General features: G+C 43.0%; 1 protein-coding gene across 2 annotated transcripts in view; it reads right to left on the minus strand.

The window, feature by feature from the left end:
• The window catches only part of GLB1 (galactosidase beta 1), a 39,812-nt gene that overhangs the window by 13,855 nt on the left and 6,716 nt on the right, over positions 1-19,241 (minus strand). For both annotated transcript variants that reach the window (XM_083406954.1, XM_083406955.1), the window contains 11 exons: positions 18,288-18,457; positions 15,491-15,641; positions 13,130-13,190; positions 12,436-12,530; positions 9,495-9,675; positions 8,088-8,146; positions 5,458-5,579; positions 5,335-5,375; positions 4,510-4,622; positions 2,272-2,346; positions 1,350-1,439 (listed from right to left, as the gene is read on the minus strand). In XM_083406954.1, coding sequence (XP_083263080.1) covers positions 1,350-1,439; positions 2,272-2,346; positions 4,510-4,622; positions 5,335-5,375; positions 5,458-5,579; positions 8,088-8,146; positions 9,495-9,675; positions 12,436-12,530; positions 13,130-13,190; positions 15,491-15,641; positions 18,288-18,457 — 1,158 coding nt within the window. The remainder of the gene's footprint in view (positions 1-1,349; positions 1,440-2,271; positions 2,347-4,509; positions 4,623-5,334; positions 5,376-5,457; positions 5,580-8,087; positions 8,147-9,494; positions 9,676-12,435; positions 12,531-13,129; positions 13,191-15,490; positions 15,642-18,287; positions 18,458-19,241) is intronic.

Below are 19,241 nucleotides of genomic sequence, written 5' to 3' on the forward strand. Positions count from 1 at the left end.
CCTTCATGCAAGCAAGGAAACAAGCCAGTTAACCATAGCTTCTTGCTATACCTGATCAGGGAATTATGGAATTATGGTTAATGGCTTCCAAACCAGCCACGGTTCAAACAGGCTTCCAAATCTGGTTTGTTTGGAAGCCATTAACCATAGTTTCCAGTTCACATATATGTCGGAAGCCATGGTTAACTGTGTCTTCCAGGTTTATTTCCCCCTCCCACCACACAAGCGGGCAAAGGGGCTGCTTGACACTCAGGCATTTCTTGGCTTAATAAACCAGGTTTTCATGATTCAGCTGCAACCTATCTTCCTATGCCCCAAACCTCCTGCTGACTAATATTTCTATACATCAAGTTGCCAAACACTTTCTTAGGGACCATCCTGTTTATTGACCATTCGTTCTTATTTGCTTGCAGGGGGGTTACATCTCTTCCCATTAGTAGTTTGTGCATTCCACGCTTTTCAGTGCATTGCTGTGTCACTTTCCAAATCGCAAAAGATCAGATTCCTTTTGAAAGGTGGACTAGCACTAGGGTGATAGAGCCCTTTAACCCATGTTAACTGTGCAAGTCTAAAGCTCCAGTATGTTTGAATCTCCTCTGCAAAATAGTGACAGTCTGAGGCACCCTCATCCATCCACTAAACAATCGTCCTCCATGACACATCCTCTTGTTCCCTTCACTAAAGTTCTTCTGACAGATGCTGAGCTATGTTAAATAATAATAATAATTGTTGTTGTTGTTTTGTTTATACCCCGCCCATCTGACTGGGTTTTCCCAGCCACTCTGAGCACTCCCAACAGAGGACTAAAATAAATATTAAGGCTTCAGACACTAAAAATTTCCCTAAACAGGGGTGCCTTCAGATGTCTTCTAAAAGTCAGATAGATTTGTCCTTTTGCCTCTCTTTCAGCTATACATTTAACTGATGAGATCTTTCTATACTGATCTGCCAGTTCCTCATATCTGTTCTTCCCTCTCTCTGGTGCAATTATTCTCTGCATCCTCATTTCTATCCATCTAGCTGCTCGGACCTCACACTTGTGCCCCAGGCACCCGCCTTAATCGCCAAAGCCTTCTGAAACAATTCACAGTTTTCTCCCCAGCTAGAACTGCTCAGTTCAGTCTGCCTGAAAGCTTGGAGGTTCTACTTCATGGTTCAAACTATGGAAAGCAGAGCGTATACAAATGGAACGGTTCTTCTCAAGATGCTCACAGACATCACTGAACGAGCTACAGCAGGACACTGGGCAAAATCCAAGAGTTTATTTGACCGGGGAGGGCGGGGGGTAGTGACAATTACACACAATGTGCAAAATGCTAACTCAAAACTCTTTCATGATCAACTTTTACCTGCTTCACTTGAACAAATGTCAAAGGGTAGGTGCTTTTAATTGGTCCCGATGGTGAAAGGTCCTTCAGAAGATCCCTTACGGTCCCCACCTATAATAATAATAATAAAAAAATATTTATATCCTGCCTTCCCCTGCCAAAGCTGGGCTCAGAGAGGCAATACAGGAAAATATATAACATTGTGGGGTTGGTTTTTATTAAAAAAATAATTGTCAAACATAGAACTATTAACACTGCCATCTATTAACACTGCGTGGGAGAGGTGAAAGAAGAGAAAGTAAAGCCATTTGCTTATTGTTGCTGTCCTCTTTTTGTTCTCACGCAGATTCAACAAAACCGCCTATCACCAGCCAGTTCCATCCCACATTAATATGGCAACCATGCATATGGTGAGAAAGTCTGCTTATCATAAAAGCACCGCAAATTTTACGATCAACTTTATAGCCACCCTCATAGCATAGGTGTGCTTTCTTATGGTTCTACGATCTTGATGACATGCTTTCCCAGAAATTGCTACACCTAATGGAACATTCAGCAGTATTCCTCAACTATACGTTGCAAATGTCACCGTAAGGAACAGCTTAGATGAATTTCCTTAGCTTCAGTCACAAAGCTACAAATACCCATTTCCGAGCTCAAAATCAAACCCCCAACTTAGAGGTGTGCTTTCCCCACCCCAACCCCCTATCACATTTACAAAATTGCTGAGGAAGTTTTTAATGTTTGATGTTTTTCTGTGTTTGGTGTTTTAATTTGTTGGAAGCCACCCAGGCAGATGAGTGACATACAAATACTAATTTATTATTATTATATTATAAATGGGTATTTTAGCCTTTTGCAAAAATTGTCCTTAATAAACACAAGGCAGAAGCGCCCACCCTAGGCATATTAATCTACTATACAATATACAATATCCACCTACCTTTTTCAGCGGAACTTCTCCATAGGCAAACTTGGGGGTCGATGGAGGAATAGGGCCCTGTGGTATTGTCTTGTACTAAAACAAGAACAAGCAATTAAAATTTAAAAAAGCAAGCTTTGTGATTTAAAGAACCAACTGCCTCATTCCACAGGAACATGCATCATGTCATTGAAGAGACACTGCTTTGAAGCCACTGCACAAATGCTCCAGCGGCTTGTTTGGTTTGTGGTGTTGGCGATTTCTCCGCAGTTTCTGCTTCTAGCACAGTTAAATGGTCAGGGCGCAATCCTTTGGGAAGTCCGCTCACCTTCGCTGGGGGTTGGTGTTGTGGCCGGGCATCTGAGTCCTCACAGTGATCTGGCTAGGGGCGGAGGGGTGATGCCCCCCTCGCGTCGACCCCCAGCCGTGTCATGCCGCCCACTGGCCAATCTGTACCGGCAGGGGGCGTGGCTGCAGGAGATTTAAACTGCGGCACAGCTGAGGGGCTTCCCTCTTTCGCCTCCTCCTTTTTGCCTGTTTGCGTTGCGGTTTTCCTCTGCTTCGCTTGGTTTCTAGTTTTCTTTAGGACTCAGAAGGATTTGCTTTTGTTCGCTGCGGCCAATCTGCCCTGCTCAGCGTCGTGGGAAAAGTCAAATCGCTGGGAAGCAGCGTTCCCTCAGCTGAGAAGCGGTGGTCGCCCACATGCAGTTTTTCAGAAGCACAACTGGCTACAGTTGTGCTGCACAACTCTGTGGCATTCGTACAGAGCCCCCGGTCGTCTCATGGACTATTGACCCGTACACCACTAATCTGCTGCCACCAACCAGGTCCTCCCCGGTAAAACACTTAGTCTCAGCCAGGTTCTCAAGTTAACAAATAAGAGTGCAGTTTATTGCAAACACAAATAAACTTTAACTGCATTCCAAACGTTGTTACTCTTTACCCTCTTAGTCTTGTTTTATTCTGTCTCTAACTCTTCTACCTCCCCTCACACAAGAACCAACTGCATTAGCTGTCTCTTTATTTCCAACTGTCTGCCAACTGCTTTCCCAACTGCCTTTTCCCAACCGACCAACCAACCAAACTCCAACCAACTACCCACTCAAAACCTCAGGCTAAGTCCTTTTATAAACAGGTATGCTCCGCCTCTGGCTTTTCTATTAGTCTATTAACCCTTTTTCTCCCCCTGTACAGACATTTTCAAAACAATGGGCAAACGCCACAAACGCCACTGAAAGAAAAGGGAGCACTGCAAAAGAACTCTCCAGTAGACTGCATTTATTGTCTGTATGAGCCTCAGGCAGTGACACTTGCTCTATGTGGCATTAAAAACTACGTGGATTAGATAACATACAGCTTCTCAGTACGGTCCTCTTGCACACTAAGCCACAAAGGAGTAGGTAAAGTTATGGACTGTGGGCTGTATTGAGTTTGGGTACTCAACCCAGTCCACACAAAATCCCAAACAGAAGGGGGATGTTGGCCATTAGACTATGTTCTATCTATACATCTCCCTGATCTTATGGGCTGGTTGTTAAGACATCACCTGTGGGAATGAATGCCAAGCAAGATGGTTGTCCTTGAAAACCCAACCCCAAAACTATAAAACCGACAACAGATGAAAAGCATTGTGAAGAGATACATGGACTGTACGCTAATGAAGATCTGGGCAGCTAAGAATCAAACGGAAAACAATTACAGAAGAGGAATTATTAGGTGTTTATATGCACAGATGGAGGGAAAGGAAAGTTTTATTTCAGAAATTAATGAACTACTGTGGATTAAAAAATGGAGGAGTGATCCTCACTCGATAATATTGGAAATGTTAACTAAGGTATGAGCAGGAATTAACCAACAGACAGCTGATGGATAAGGATAAAAGAAAAAAAAGGAATGTGAAGTAAAGATAACTATGAAATATAAGCAGCAATAAGGGTTAATTATGCGCATATCTAAGAAGGGGTGGGGAGTTGTTTTTTGAAAAAGTTGCCTTAAAGTTGCTCAATTTGTCATGGATTTGCTGAAAATTTGAAAAATCAATAAAAATTAATTGGTAAAATGAGACTACGTTCCATGGGCTCTACTTAGCTTAACTCTCAGATGCGTAATCAAATCTGGGAATTCCTGTTCCACTGAATCTGGATGCCACAGGGTTCAAAAACATCAAGCAGCAGCCATCATTTTCAGCCCTTGTGACACAATGGAAGCCAAGGCTAATGCAGGAATAGATACTTTGGTGATGCTTTGGGAAAAACTCACCATGGCGATGACTTCCCTAATAGCAAAGTATTTCTCCGTGAGATCTCCAGCTTCACTCAGCGGGGCGTCGTAATCATAGCTAGTAGGCTGTGCTGCATAAGGCATGTTGGCTCCTGCAGGGAGGAAAATGAACACAGGAGGAAGCATAATAATAATGTTATTATTATCTATATGCTGCCCATCTGATTGGGTTGCCCCAGCCACTCTGGGCGGCTCCCAACATTTGCTCTTCTCAAAACTATCCCACAGCAGGCTTGTTTTTCTCAAGCCCAAACATCTGCATTGCCTAATAAAAAAGATGTGCAGATTTAGGGACATCAGCTGCATTCCTACATTTCCAAGGTGGCGCATATGCACCGCTGTCTTGTCTTCCAACAGTGGGCGCTGCTGGCTTTTCCAGTATGGAAAGGCTAAACTATGACCCAAGTATTCAGAGGCTGAATGTAAATCTGAAGGACCTCTTTCTCCCAAGCCACTGTCATAAATTAAGCTGGCAATAAATACAGCCGTCTCACTTGTCTGGCTATTCCTCTGTTTTATCTGACCCATACTGTATTACTGAAAGTAGGCTGTGAGGCTATGATGACCCACTATATGGTAAGACCTCCTTCTACCACTTTAGCATATAATGTTTCCTTGCTCCCTGTTTCAAGGAAGGAAGAAAAGTAGGTCCCGTTTTGCCTTCCTCGAATCCTTTTTCCTTTATTTCAAAGATTAAAAAATAATCCAGTACTTGAGATAACCCAAAACAGCTTAATAAAATAAAAAGCAGCTATTGTTATTATAAAAAAAAGTACTCGCACACACAGAACACACACTTCTTACCATTCCAATAACCAAAATTAGTTCCTCCTATAAACATATACCTGAAAAGAGAGGCAAACAGGCAGTCAAAGATGCTGTACTAAAAACCCAAGCTCTCATTTAAATAGATGCTGATGAACTTACATGTTAACATTTGCTCCATGTGCCAGAATTTCACTAAGAGTCTTAGCTACAAGTGATGATGATATAACGGAATGACGGTGGCCCCAATGATCCAACCAGCCAGTGTAGAACTCAGAATTGACCTGAAAGAAGAAATAAAACAATGGAAGAAGTTTTGCATTTAAGGGAAACTATATAGCTCGTGCAGTTAAAAAGCAGCTAACAAAATCTATCCTGCTCTTATTTAATTTTTTAAAAATTTCATTGCATTGTAGAATGAGAAAAAAAGATTTTTTAAAATTAAAAAGACATCTAAGCAGCAGTGTGTCGGTGATAAAAGCTATTTTCTTACATTGTTGGCTGCCATGCACACCAAGGTGCCCACCGCTGGCACAATGTGCCATGTTACCACTAGTGGTAATGAGCAAAGAAAACTTGCTAATATTAAAGATCTGAGCAATGACCATATGAAGAGGATGTGTCTGTGCTTCCTACATAGCCTGTGGTTTGGCTCATATTTATCACCACCATTTATCAGTCGCTTCCTGCCTTTCTTACAAGAGCAAAGGGGAAAGGAAGGGGTAGTGAGATGTAAGCAGATCAGGATCAACTGGTCTGCGGCAGGATGATTAGCAGGAAATTGACATGGGTTTCTAGTTCCCAATTTTTAAAAATAGCAATAGCAAAATAGTGCTCCATCCCCTCTATATTAAGCTGTTAGACTCTCTGACCTGCATTTCTTCAGATGTATATTTCTACTAGCAAATGCAGGCAACGCTAACTTATTATTATTATTATTATTATTATTATTATTATTATTATTATTATTTATATACAGTACTGCCCTATTCCCGGAGGTCTCAGGGCAGTTCACAGAAAAGATCAACATAAAAACCACAATATATATAATCAAAATAAACAACCCAATAACACCCCAAAAAAGAGCCACATTATAAAAGTGCATAGGATGTCAATCAGATCAACTAAAGGCCTGGTTAAAAAGTAACATTTTTGCCTGGCGCCTAAAGATGTATAGTGATGGCACCAGGCGAAGTTCCCTGGGGAGAGCATTCCACAGATGGGGAGCCACTGCAGAGAAGGCCCGTTCTCGTGTTGCCACCCTCAGGACCTCTCGAGGAGGAGGCACACGAAGAAGGGCCTCAGAAGATGATCTCAGGGTCCAGGTAGGTTTATATGGAAGAGGCGGTCCTTGAACTTTATGCCTCATAGGGTGTCGCATGTAACTGATGGTCTCTGCCCCACCCCACTCAAGTCACCATTCTGCATCAGCACCAACCTCCTGTCCATTACTTTGCATTTGACTTGAGATTGTGAACCTTGGTGCTACCGTAAACGAGAAAGTAGATTCCTGAAGACTAGTCCACACCTATATATTGCTTTATCCAAACCAGGGTTTCCCAAACTTGGGTCTCCAGCTGTTTTTGGACTACAGTTCCCATCATCCCTGACCACTGGTCCTGCTAGCTAGGGATGATGGGAGTTGCAGTCCCAAAACAGCTGGACACCCAAGAGAGGGAAACCCTGACCCAAACAATAGCAGCCTAGGTACAGAACTGTGCTTGGCTTAGGGTCAGCTAGTGATCTTCATGGCTGAGCAAGCATTTGAACCTGGGTTTCCCTAGTCCAAGTCACATACTCCATTGGCTCTAGATGGTCATCTGAAGAAGTCATCCCTGTTGATCCCAAACTCTGACAACGGCCACTCCTTTCCACCCTGGATATGTCGGCAGTATCTCACTGGACCGTGCAGAATCTGAATATTAGTCGGCTCTTTCTTGCGACGAGGAGTTGGGACTTTGATGTCGTGAGATGAAGGAAATCAACTTCTGATCGCTGCTTGCCACTTCATCCGTTTCCATGGGTGATACCACCAGTGGCGTAGCGTGGGTTGTTAGCACCCGGGGCAAGGCAAGTAATTTGCACCCCCTAACCCGGGGCAAGGCAAGTAACTTGCGCCCCCCCCCCGCTGCACTGTCCCTCCCCCAGATAGTCCCTCACTCTCTCTCCGCACCGCACGCCTGGCACCCCCCCCCCCACAGTGGGTGGCGACCCGGCGGCTCGGATCGGATTTGCACAGCCAGCACTGCAGTGAGAGAGAGTGAGTGAGCTAGATAGGGGCAGAGAGCTGCGAGTGCGAGAGCACCCCCCCCCAGATGTTGCGCCCGGCCCCCCCCCTGCACCCCCCACGCTACGCCACTGGATACCACCCACCCATCAAGCAAGCCCCTGCTTTCTCAGACTACTTGAACCAGTTACCCAATTGCCCAACATTTGGACAAAAGGGACCCAAGATTACCTCAAGCTGAAGATACAAAAGAATCCCATGCTTTGTGTTTGTTTGTTTGTTTGTTTGTTTGTTTAAAGTGCAATTCTTCCTCATCCACCATAAACTTTCCCCATAACTTCCCTCCGTTTATTATCCCTGCTGCCTTGCATTTTGTCTGTAACAAGTTCTTTGGGGGCATTTAAAAGAATAACGAAACATTTAAATATGCCTATGCATCTGGCATACCCTACTGTACTTCAATTCAACCCATTACCAATAACAACTTACTGCAACCGCCTTTGTATTGTTATGCACTCATATAAGCAGTATTATATGAACATAAGGGGAAGGGGCGAAATCATACCAAGGGGCCATTAGGTTCAGCGTGTCTCTGATTTAAGAATGACTCTGTGACATTAGCACCTGCAAAGAAATGAAGAAAAAAGGGTGTCAAAATTGATTCCTATGCTGCTGTTTCTCTGCTACTACATCTGTAATACAGCCTGCAGCTGGCCCTGTTTAAATGGAAAAGTGTGCCTTTCTTAATGCAGAACCAATGCTATTTTTTAGAAAAAGAGGTACCGGAACTCACCATTAATGTCTGTCTTGTTCGCAATGGTGCCCACCTGAGAGGAGCCGGAACTGAGTTCCGGAAAGTTCCAGCTGGAAAAAAAAAGCCCTGCGCACAACGTATCTACACAAAGTCGCATGTGCTGTCAATAAAGACACATTTTACATTCTACACAGAATTGCGAAAGGGAATCTAGAGTCCATCAATTATGACAGGAAACTTTCTAAAGAAAACTATGGACAGAATCTAGGTGCAAGAAGAATGACAGGGAAGCCTGGTTATAACGACATAAAGCAAATTAAAGAAGAAGAGAAGGCTGGGAAACTATGTTAAGCTAAAAAAAAACTTGCACAATTGAACACAACAGAGACATATATGAGGTGACTTGTTGAACAGAACACAAAAAGCACACTCATTCATAATAGGGGCATTCGTTTGGGTATCTAGCCATAGGTTTATCAAGCATGGGACTTAAACAACCCTCATAAGGTTAAGCTCAATGCAAAGAAACCCACCCCAGAATGTCATCATGTGAATAAACAGACTAGGATTATACTGGTGAAAGGCGTACTATAATAATTTAACTCTGCATATTACGCTGGTAGAAGACGTTTTCAAAATTCCCCAGGGTCAGACCCTCTCTCTAGAGTAAACCCAAACAGCGGGACCAGCACGTCTTGCCAAAGTTGATAAACTGAATAAATAAAAGGGGTCAGGGGTCAGAGATATTAAAAATATTTAGGAAAAGCAATCCTAAAATGGAGGATCCATGATGGAGAAACCACCATACCTGCCGGATTTAATAATAATAATAATAATAATAATAATAATAATAATAATAATGTGCACCGATTGAAATGTGTGCAGGTGTGGACTACTTTGGTCTAATTCAAATAAAGGAAAAGCAGATGAACATCTAAATGGTGCTCAAATGTGCATTTCCCCATTATTTTCCTTATAGAAATACCACTCTTTGGGAGAAGTAGGTTTGTTGTGTACTGCACAACCTAGATTTTCAGCACGCCAGTAACTGAATCCCACTAGTCTTAGTAGCTTCTTACGTTCCTATAATAAGGAAAAAATATATATCTGCCAAAAAATCTCTGCATCTTTACTTGGAAATAAATTCCACCGTACTTGCGAGTAAATTTCCCACAAGCTTGCTTCCAGTTAGTTGCGCTGCCCAAGACAGCAACCAACCTGGTCCAAAATCCACAGTGGAATAAAGGCCTTGAAGAGTCCCACATCTCAATAAAAACTTGCTTGCGCCATCTGTGGTGAACAGCACCACTTCATCCCCCAGGTGCTGACGGAAAAGGCTCTGCAGGTAACGAAGGTAATCAAAATCGCAGGTGAAGTAGCTTCCGTATTCATTTTCAACCTAAACCAAACACACACATAAAATTAGTAAGGAAAAACAGCTGACAACCGTCAACTAGCATCGAAGTTAACCGATAAATAGAAATATTATAATGTGTAGAAAAACAAGAGAAGTTCAAATAATCATTAAAAAAAAAAAAAACCAACTAAAATTAGATCATATTTCCACAATTAAAAACCTCTCCCGCACATCTTTTTGGGAATTATGGGGGAACATTTTTCCAAAGTAGCAGTCTTTATTATGATGTCCCCAAGACATGCTAACTGCTTTAAATACCCTCTTTTCATAGGAAACAAAAAATATTGATTTAAATCCATGTGAGCAGCTTAAAATACTATTCAATAACACTGCTTTTTAATACTAATTTATACTGATCTCCTTATCAGACTTCTGCCTTGCAAGCAATTTGTGCCACTCACATAATAGTGGACCCAGGAAGATGTCTAGCAGTAGCAATTATATCTGGAGTAATTTTCAGTATGATCTATTTTCTTAAAGTCCTGTATAGAATTATCAAAGCTGCTGCCGTATTTGATTGTGATACATAATACTGCATTGCATTAACGTGGAGCCATTTTAGAAGAAAAGTAAAAAGCTTATTCGCTACTAGTAAATGAAGCTTGCATTTTGTAAGAAGGCTCCAAGCTACCTCTGGGTGTGTTCTTTAAACCTCTCTGCAAACCTATGCATGCCAATGATATTTACTTTCGAGAAAATGCATATATAGGATTGTAGCCTTGGTCGGCCTGAAGTTTGTGAAAAACCAATGGAGTCTCATAACCAAACACTCCACATTCTGCTAGGCTCAATATGTGCTGGAGTGATGGCCCCCATGGTGAGGAAAACTTTGTGTCTCAAGTTTTGACTATTAGATGCAAAAATGTTCCATTTTTTAAGGCTTTCCTAGTAATCAGTGAAATGTAGGCTGCTGTTAGAGCAAATTGTTGGGATACTGCCAGGGAGACAAAGTCCATCATGACTCCACGTCGTCTCCGGATGTCCATCGATCTCCCGTAGACACGCAGTATCAGCAATTAGCGACACGAGCTCCAGAAATAGCTTGCCACATTCCAGAGCCGATGCACGCTCTATCAGCAGATAATGCACACAGAGAAAGATGCACTCAGGAGAGCATATTTACAACTTTATTCAGCGTTGGTCAGAACAAAGAGAAAACATGACTGCCTGCTTCACAGAAACATCCTGTGAAACAGGAAATACGCAGGCTGTGACACAAACATCCTGCTCCCTTTTAAGGTGGAACGGAAATACAGTGGTGCCTCGCAAGACGAAATTAATTCGTTCCGCGAGTCTCTTCGTCTAGCGGTTTTTTCGTCTTGCGAAGCAACCCTATTAGCGGCTTAGCGGCTATTAGCGGCTTAAGGGATTAGCGGATTAGCTGCTAAAAGGCTATTAGCGGTTTAGCGGCTTAGAAAAAGGGGGTGGGGAGCGGGGAAAAATCTCAAGACTCGCAAGACATTTTCGTCTTGCGAAGCAAGCCCATAGGGAAATTCGTCCTGCGAAGCGCATCAAAAAACGGAAAACCCTTTCGTCTAGCGGGTTTTCTGTCTTGCAAGGCATTCGTCTTGCGGGGTACCACTGTATCCTAACACAAATTTCAACTTCCTGGGTTGCCTGGAAGCAGCTTAACCACATTCTGAGGACTCCATTTTGAGGTTGAGAGGATAGGTAGAAATAGTCCCTCTTCTGTCTTCTTTACTCACCAGAGTCTTAGATTAGGTGTATGTTAATTTAGGGCTCAAACACACTGCGAAGTATCCTAACCATCTAGATGCCACTATGTGCAAGTGAGCCATTTGTTCAATGAGATCTAAACATATATGAATGAAATAAATTGTAGGAATGAGCCTGTGTGGCCCACATTCTCAAGAGGACTGTTCCTTGTTTGTTTTTTAAATTTTAAAGTAGCATATATTTCTCATAATCTTAAAAACCATAAAATAACACATCGTGGAGTCCAATCTCATTAAAAGGAAGGAACACATTTAATCTGAAAGGTTAAAACATTTGCTTCATGTATTCCAAACTGTGCTACCCACCCCAAAGACTACTCCCCTATGGGCCCCACTACCTGTGTGTTCAATAAAATTGCCCCATACTGTATAAAAGTTATCGTTTTCCTTTTGGCCTCTTGCTATCTGCAGTTTCCATGTTAGCTTTTCCAACAAAGCTGTCTGCCAGACTGCTTCAAACCACTTATCCATGTACTGGCTATGGTCGTTCTCACCATGTTCAATAAATAAGATCTTTATTCCTAATTCTTGGCACTAACAGCATTCAGGTTTTCGTGGGTTTTTGTTTTTGTTTTCATTTTCATGTACAGTGGTGCCTCGCAAGACGAAATTAATTCATTCTGTGAGTCTCTTCGTCTAGCGGTTTTTTCGTCTTGTGAAGCAACCCTATTAGCGGCTTAGAGGATTAGCGCTATTAGCGGTTTAGTGGCTATCAAAGGCTATTAAAGGCTATTAAAGGCTTAGCGGATTAGCTGCTAAAAGGCTATTAGCGGTTTAGCGGCTTAGAAAAAGGGGGTGGGGAGCGGAAAAAAATCTCAAGACTCGCAAGACATTTTCGTCTTGCGAAGCAAGCCTATAGGGAAATTCGTCCTGCGAAGCGCATTGAAAAACGGAAAACCCTTTCGTCTAGCGGGTTTTCCGTCTTGTGAGGCATTCGTCTTGCGGGGCACCACTGTATATTATAGGAAATTCCATGCATGTATTTATTTCAATTTCATAATTTTACCTGCACCATAATAATTGGGCCTCCGTTCTGGTAAAGATGAACCTTCATCTTTGGTAGTAAGACCCCCATCCATCTTTCTACAGCTGCCAAGTAATCTGGAAAAATATAAAAGAGAGATTGCATACATTGAAAGTTATTAATTGTTTTATGCAAAAGTTGTTTATTTCCCCGTTGCTTAGTTCTTGAATGTCTATAAAATAATTAAACGTACGCAAATCCTTCAAATTCCTGGCATTGCTAACATGAAGGCCGCCATGTTTCTCTTTACTTCAGCTCTCTGCCAAACCAAAAACCTCCATGTTTTGCTTAAAGTGTGGGCCAGAACTGAGTTACAGTCATGGTTTAGATGCTCAAAAATGGGAGTAGCCCTTGCTTGTCTCTTAAACTCTTCCATCACTGCTCCCCCAAAATGTGTAAAGAGCATTTTATGGGCTGATTCACACATTCAAGGTGTGTCTTCCATTTGTCCCCCCTTCATGCCATCATTTCCAACTATCCCTGGATATAGGCTAGAGAACTATAAAGTTACCTTTATCTACTTAATCACATACCTAAGGTAAGCCATGAGATCACATGGGCACATGGGGGATGGAGGATAACAACCGGCTCACAGGTATGAACTTCACATTTGACTTCTAGCAATGTCGTCTTAAGTAATCATATTCAACACTGCACATTTTCTTGAACTCGTTACCTGCATCAGAAGATCTAAGGACGATGGTTTCTTTTTCTAATAGCCAGGCAGGTAGACCTCCCTAGAAAGGAAAAAAGAAAACTGTAAAATATACTTGGAAAGCAAAAACATATAAAGATACTTGCCTCAGAAAATAGATGGATTTCCACCCTCTGGAAGCATCTACTATAATAGCCAGCCAGCAGGAATAGTATTATTTGTTCATTTAAGGCATTTTTATACTCCTTAATTATTCACATTTCTAAGTGGTGTACATTTTTTGTCATCAGAGTTCATTTCATATTTATTTATATGTGTGTGTGTATATAATTTATATATTTATATATTTATAATTTAATTTAATTATTCAAATTTCTAGTGGTGTACATTTTTTGTCATCAGAGTTCATTTTATATTTATTTATATATATGTGTGTGTATATATATAATTTATGACTTTCAGGTTTATACATTTCAATAATTTTACAGTCATTTTAACATTTCAAAACTTGACTTCCTTCCCCCTATTTCTGTGGTTCCTTAAATTTATTTTTAATATTTTCCGCATATCCAAATTAACTCTAAGTGGTGTACATTAAGACAATCCACAGAAAGCGGGACAATAACGCAATTTTTTATTATTATCATCAAAACAAACATTATTTTAAAATGCCTGCAGGAAGAAGGAAGTCTTAGTCATGCATGTGAAGTGCAGGAAGGAAGGAACCTTTCTAATCTCAGTTGGGAGGAGTTTCACAATCTTGGGGTTACTATGCTGAATTCACAGTCCTCATCTACTACTTAACAATGCAGGTGTATGAGCTGCGTGGCCTGACCTAGTGCTCAGAGCTGGGTAAAAGAACCCTAAAATCAACATGAAGCCATGGCTCTGACCCCAGCAGAGTTGTGTTGCACCACCTTCATCCAAATGGACAGTGGCCTCTTCAAAGGATTTTGAGGGCCATCCAAATGGCTCCATACCCTCAGAGGTGGCACAGCACGACACTTTGAGGGGGGTGGTATCAGGGCCGGCACACACACGAAGCAGGCTGAGGCTGCCACCTTGGGCAGCAGAAGCCTAAGAGGCACCTCTGCCACCGGCGAAGTGGTGCCAGCTTTCACCAATATGTTGCCCAAATCTCGCAAGGTCTCGTGAGATCTTGCAGGGAACCCGCTGCTGTCACTTTGTGGGCACTGCCATGCAACCGAGGTAAGGAAGGCTTTGGTCAAACAGCCCCTTCCATGTTTGGTACTAAGTGGGTCTTAAAAATCTATCATTGACATTATCAAGATCACATCCTTTAAAATCTGCCAAACAGGGCTGGGTGAGATATTTTAATTTATCTTCCAAAACTGGTCTGAATATAATATCATATATAATACCATATAATATCATTATATCCGTTTCATAGTTTTTGACTTGGCAACATATCACAAATCATGATGGGTGTTAGAGCTGGGTGATATATTAATTTATCTTCCAAAACTGGTTTGAAGTCCATATCGTTATATTGGTTTCATAATTTTTGACCTGGCAATATACTGTGTGTGTGTGCGCGCAAAAATCACAATGTGGGGAAAACCGTGAAACCAGCCAATGCATCTACACAGCTTCATCCTTATTTCAGGCATTGTGATATATACTGGAGTATTCTGATGTTTAGCTGGTGATACATCATGATGTTGAAAACCAGATATCGCCCAGCCCTACTGCTCAATACTATGATTGATGATAGCATCACATTATGCAGGGAAATCCTAGCACCCAAACTCATATAAGCAACTATATAAGCACCGATTCCAATATTGACTTAAAACCACCATATTTTAAAATGGCTTTTCTTGATTCTCTTCTTTATGTTGGGCTCCAGCGTGGCCAAGGAACTGAACCAAGACTATAGTTGAAGGAGCAGGTGGGGTTGGACCAATTTTGGGATGGAAATGAGCAGACAAGCTGCATTTAGGGCATCACGGTATTCCATGTCCAGTATCTTGTGAATGTCAGTCAAACGTGAAAACCAAGAGCGTTTCCAGACTGTCACTATTCTTGGGTTTAGGGAAGCTTTTCATGTTTAATAGACTATTGTATTTTAATATTCTGTTGGAAGCTGCCCAGAGTGGCTGGGGAAACCCAGCCAGATGGGCGGGGTATAAATAATAAATTATTATTATTATTATTATTATTATTATTATTGGGATTCTATCCCACCCTGGCAAATTCAGGCTGTGCAGTTATAGCCGATTGGGAAAGCTTGCGCAGCAAACCTGCAACACAACTGCTTCTGCAAAAGATCAGACTTTTTGCAATACACTGGAAAGCATGGGATAACACGTCCTCTCGTGCAATGCCCTCTGGCCTCAACAAATGAGGATAAATATTTACCATGTCCCATTCTGCACATATATATGGCCCAGCTCTCAGGATGACTAGCAAGCCAATCTCATCGGCAAGCCGCAGGAAACTCTCAAGGTCTCGATCACCAGCGAAGTTGTAAACTCCTGGCTCAACTTCGTGAAAGTTCCACGGGACATACCTGCAAAAACCACATACGCCTCTTACTTTAGAATTACAAAAATGACACAAGCAGCAATATAATTGCACCTGGAGGAATTTCAGCTAACAGCCAGGTGGGATATGAATACATGAACAGGCCTTCGCACCAGGGGGTTCAGAGTTGGGTGGGAATTCATGCAAAAAGCATGCCACTCCCTCTTAATTGTGCACCAATCTGGTGTGTTTTGATTTGTGCTTACGTGCACAGAACTGCACACCATACTTTTTCCTCTGCTTGCGGCTCTTTGGATCCAAGCTAAAGGATTTGTTTTTCCGTAGATTTTTAACACAACTCGGGAGAAAGTTGTCTAACATGAGCAAAGCTTTTGTACGGTTGCCATTCACTTTGACAAGGCTCGCGCAGGAGAACCTTTCAGTATAGACCAGGGGTAGGCAACCTAAGGCCCGGGGGCCGGATGCGGCCCAATCGCCTTCTCAATCTGGCTGGCGGATGGTCCGGTAATCAGCGTGTTTTTACACAAGTAGTGTGTGTCCTTTTATTTAAAATGCATCTCTGGGTTATGTGTGGGGTCTGCCTGGTGTTTTTACATTAGCAGAATGTGTGCTTTTATTTAAAATGCATCTCTGGGTTATTTGTGGGGCATAGGAAATCGTTCATTTCCCCCCAAAAAAATATAGTCTGACCCCCACATGGTCTGGAAGATGGTGGACCGGCCCACGGCTGAAAAAGGTTGCTGGCCCCGGTATAGACTGTGCTTTTCTCATGCATGATGAAGCGATTGTGCTGCTGGCTGCTTCCAACAAGCTTTTCAGCATGTCAGAGCACATGAATCTAGCTCTCTCTGGTGGCTCTATCTTAGAATCACACTTTGGGAGGGCTACGTTGATAGGGATATTGCAGTTTTAGAGATGCAAAAGCAGCAAAGCTTTCACAAAAGCATAACACTGAAAAAGGTTTGTCATTATATCTGCTCTAAATAAGAATGCCATTACTGAGGAGCAGGTCATGGAGAAGATAGAAGAACAAAATCTGTCACCAAGGAAGGGTGATAGGACATAGAATTCAGTGTCACATGAGCACCAGTATTGTTTCTTTTTGATGCAGCAAGGTTCTAGTTGCTGACCCTGCAAAAATAGTCTGGAGAACAAATGGGCAAAGCTTGGTAAAATCTTGATAGATGGCATAGACTTTCCCCATGACTAGAAGAAGTAAAATAATAATAAGAAGAAGAAGAATGATCAAGTGCATCCAACTTTTCTTAATTTGCAGTTTATGCAAATTGCAGAAAGCAACTTTTACCCCGGAGACGCATTTTGACATACTTTAAAGCACAGCATACTGTTCTGCTCCCCCCCCCCCCTGAAGAAGCAAGCAGGCAGAAATGCCTGACTGCGCCAATACCTCTTGAACTGCCGCAGCACAAGGGAGGCAGAAGCAATAAGCTGGATGCACATACTGTATTTTTCGCCCTATAAGACGCACTTTTCCCCCTCCAAAAATGAAGGGGAAATCTGTGTGTGTCCTATGGGGCGAATGCAGGCTTTCGCTGAAGCCTGGAGAGCGAGAGGGGTTGGTGCGCACCGACCCCTCTTCCTCTCCAGGATTCAGGAAGCTATCCAGAAGCCTTGGGAGCTCCGCTGGAGTTCCCGTCGGGCTCCCAAGGCTTGCGGATAGAAGCATCCAAACCTGACCTGGTTTGGAGGCTGGCGATGGGGAAAGCAGCGCTGCTTTCCCCACCGTCAGCCCCACAAGCTCGGGGGACAGCGGGCAGGTGGAGCACGCCTTCCCGCTGTTCCCCGACCTGGTTTGGAGGCTGGCAGTGGGGAGAAGCGCTGCTTTCCCCACCGCCAGCCCCACAAGCTCGGGGGACAGCGGGGAGGCGGAGCGCACCTTCCCGCTGTTCCCCGACCTGGTTTGGAGGCTGCCGGTGGGAGCTGCCTGCATCCCAAAGCCTGGGGCACGCTGAGCCACACGCCCCGGGCTTCGGGAAGATATCCGCAAGCCTGGAGAGACCGGCGCGACTTCCTGCCGGGCTCCCTAGGCTTGCGGATAGCAGCCTGTTCTGGGGACTGGGGTCGGGGGAAGCTCGGGCTTCCCCTGCCCCAGCCCTGTGCCTGGGGGGGGGGAATATTTTTTTTCCTTTATTTCCCCCACCCCCCAAAAAAACTAGGTGTGCCCTATGGGCCGGTGCACCCTATGGGGCGAAAAATACGGTATATATCTGCTCATTTTAGGTAGCAGTACCTTGCTCTGGAATAAACGGAGGTCGAGAGTAACTGTATTACACCGCTTTTAGAATGTGTTCCTGGCTACCTTTTAGTTGGGAAACGGACAACAGATCTCGTGAACTAGACTCTAGCCAATTTTTCTCCTACAATTGTAATGAGTTTCCTGTATTGCTACACCTTCTGGCTCTTTGCCAATAAAGTCAATACATCAGTGGCGTAGCGTGGGTTGTCAGCACCCGGGGCAAGGCAAGTAATTTGTGCCCCCTAACCCGTGGATTTGCGCCCCCTAACCCTAACCCCCAGATGTTGCGCCCGGTGCGGCCGGCCCCCCCTGCACCCCCCACGCTACGCCACTGCAATACATAACTCGGGCCATACCTTCAGAGGATGCCTCACCCCTTTTAATGGTTGCCTGACAACCACTCTTGCTACCTACGTTTGGATGGCATCAAGACCTGCCATCTTCATCTTCAAGAGGCGGTCTTTCCAGTAGTACCGGGGAACGCGGGAGTAATGGAAGCTGCCCGAGATGTAACGGAATGGTTTCCCATCCTTGAGGAAGCAGTTGTGGGCATAATCGATCCCAAAGCTTCTCTGGGATGTGACCTGTGAAGATATGTTAGGTGGACAGGAGCTTTAGCTTTCGGGAAAGAACAGAAGTTTTTATTTTATTTTCAAATTTTTTTATTGAATTTCCACATTTTTCACAAATACAACATAACATAAAAAACAAAACATATAGAAAACAGACAAACATAGACAATTTCTTCCAATCAAAATCCAAGCTAATTTCCATTGTTAAGTGACTTCCTCAAATCCTTCCTAACTGATTTTCATTAAATCTCATTTAGCAATTTTCCAATACTCATTTTCTAATCCAATTAACTAATTCAAATTACTAACTTCCTTCCTTTTCATCATAATCTCAATCCATAGTATTCTACAATTCAACATATCTTAATCCTAAACCAACTATTATTTTATTTTATTTTTTAACACAAGCAGAGACACGGCCCTTCCATGCTAGGAGAGGGAGGCACACTTTCCTCTAACCAATATTTTCCCACCTCCGGTCCAGAATTTATTCGTTTAAGGCAAACAGTAACAGAACTGACCACCACACATACAAGACCCAAAACGAACCGCTGTGCTGATCAAACGTTACCAAAATTACAATTTTAACCTTTACAGCAGAAGTGGCCTGCAGCCCTCCGAATGTTACATTGGACATGCAAGCTGGGGCTGATAGGAGTTGTGAGTTCAATAATATCTAGGTGGTGCAGGTTAGTCACCCCTGTGCTAGGGAATATTTATTATAACCCTGCCCTGGCATCATTATTTCTGCCAAAATCCCTGCCCTGGCATTATTATTTCTGCCAAATCATTCACT

The sequence above is a fragment of the Podarcis tiliguerta genome (assembly GCF_965153285.1).
Source record: "Podarcis tiliguerta genome assembly, chromosome: 12".
In the NCBI taxonomy this organism is placed as follows: Eukaryota; Metazoa; Chordata; class Lepidosauria; order Squamata; family Lacertidae; genus Podarcis; species Podarcis tiliguerta.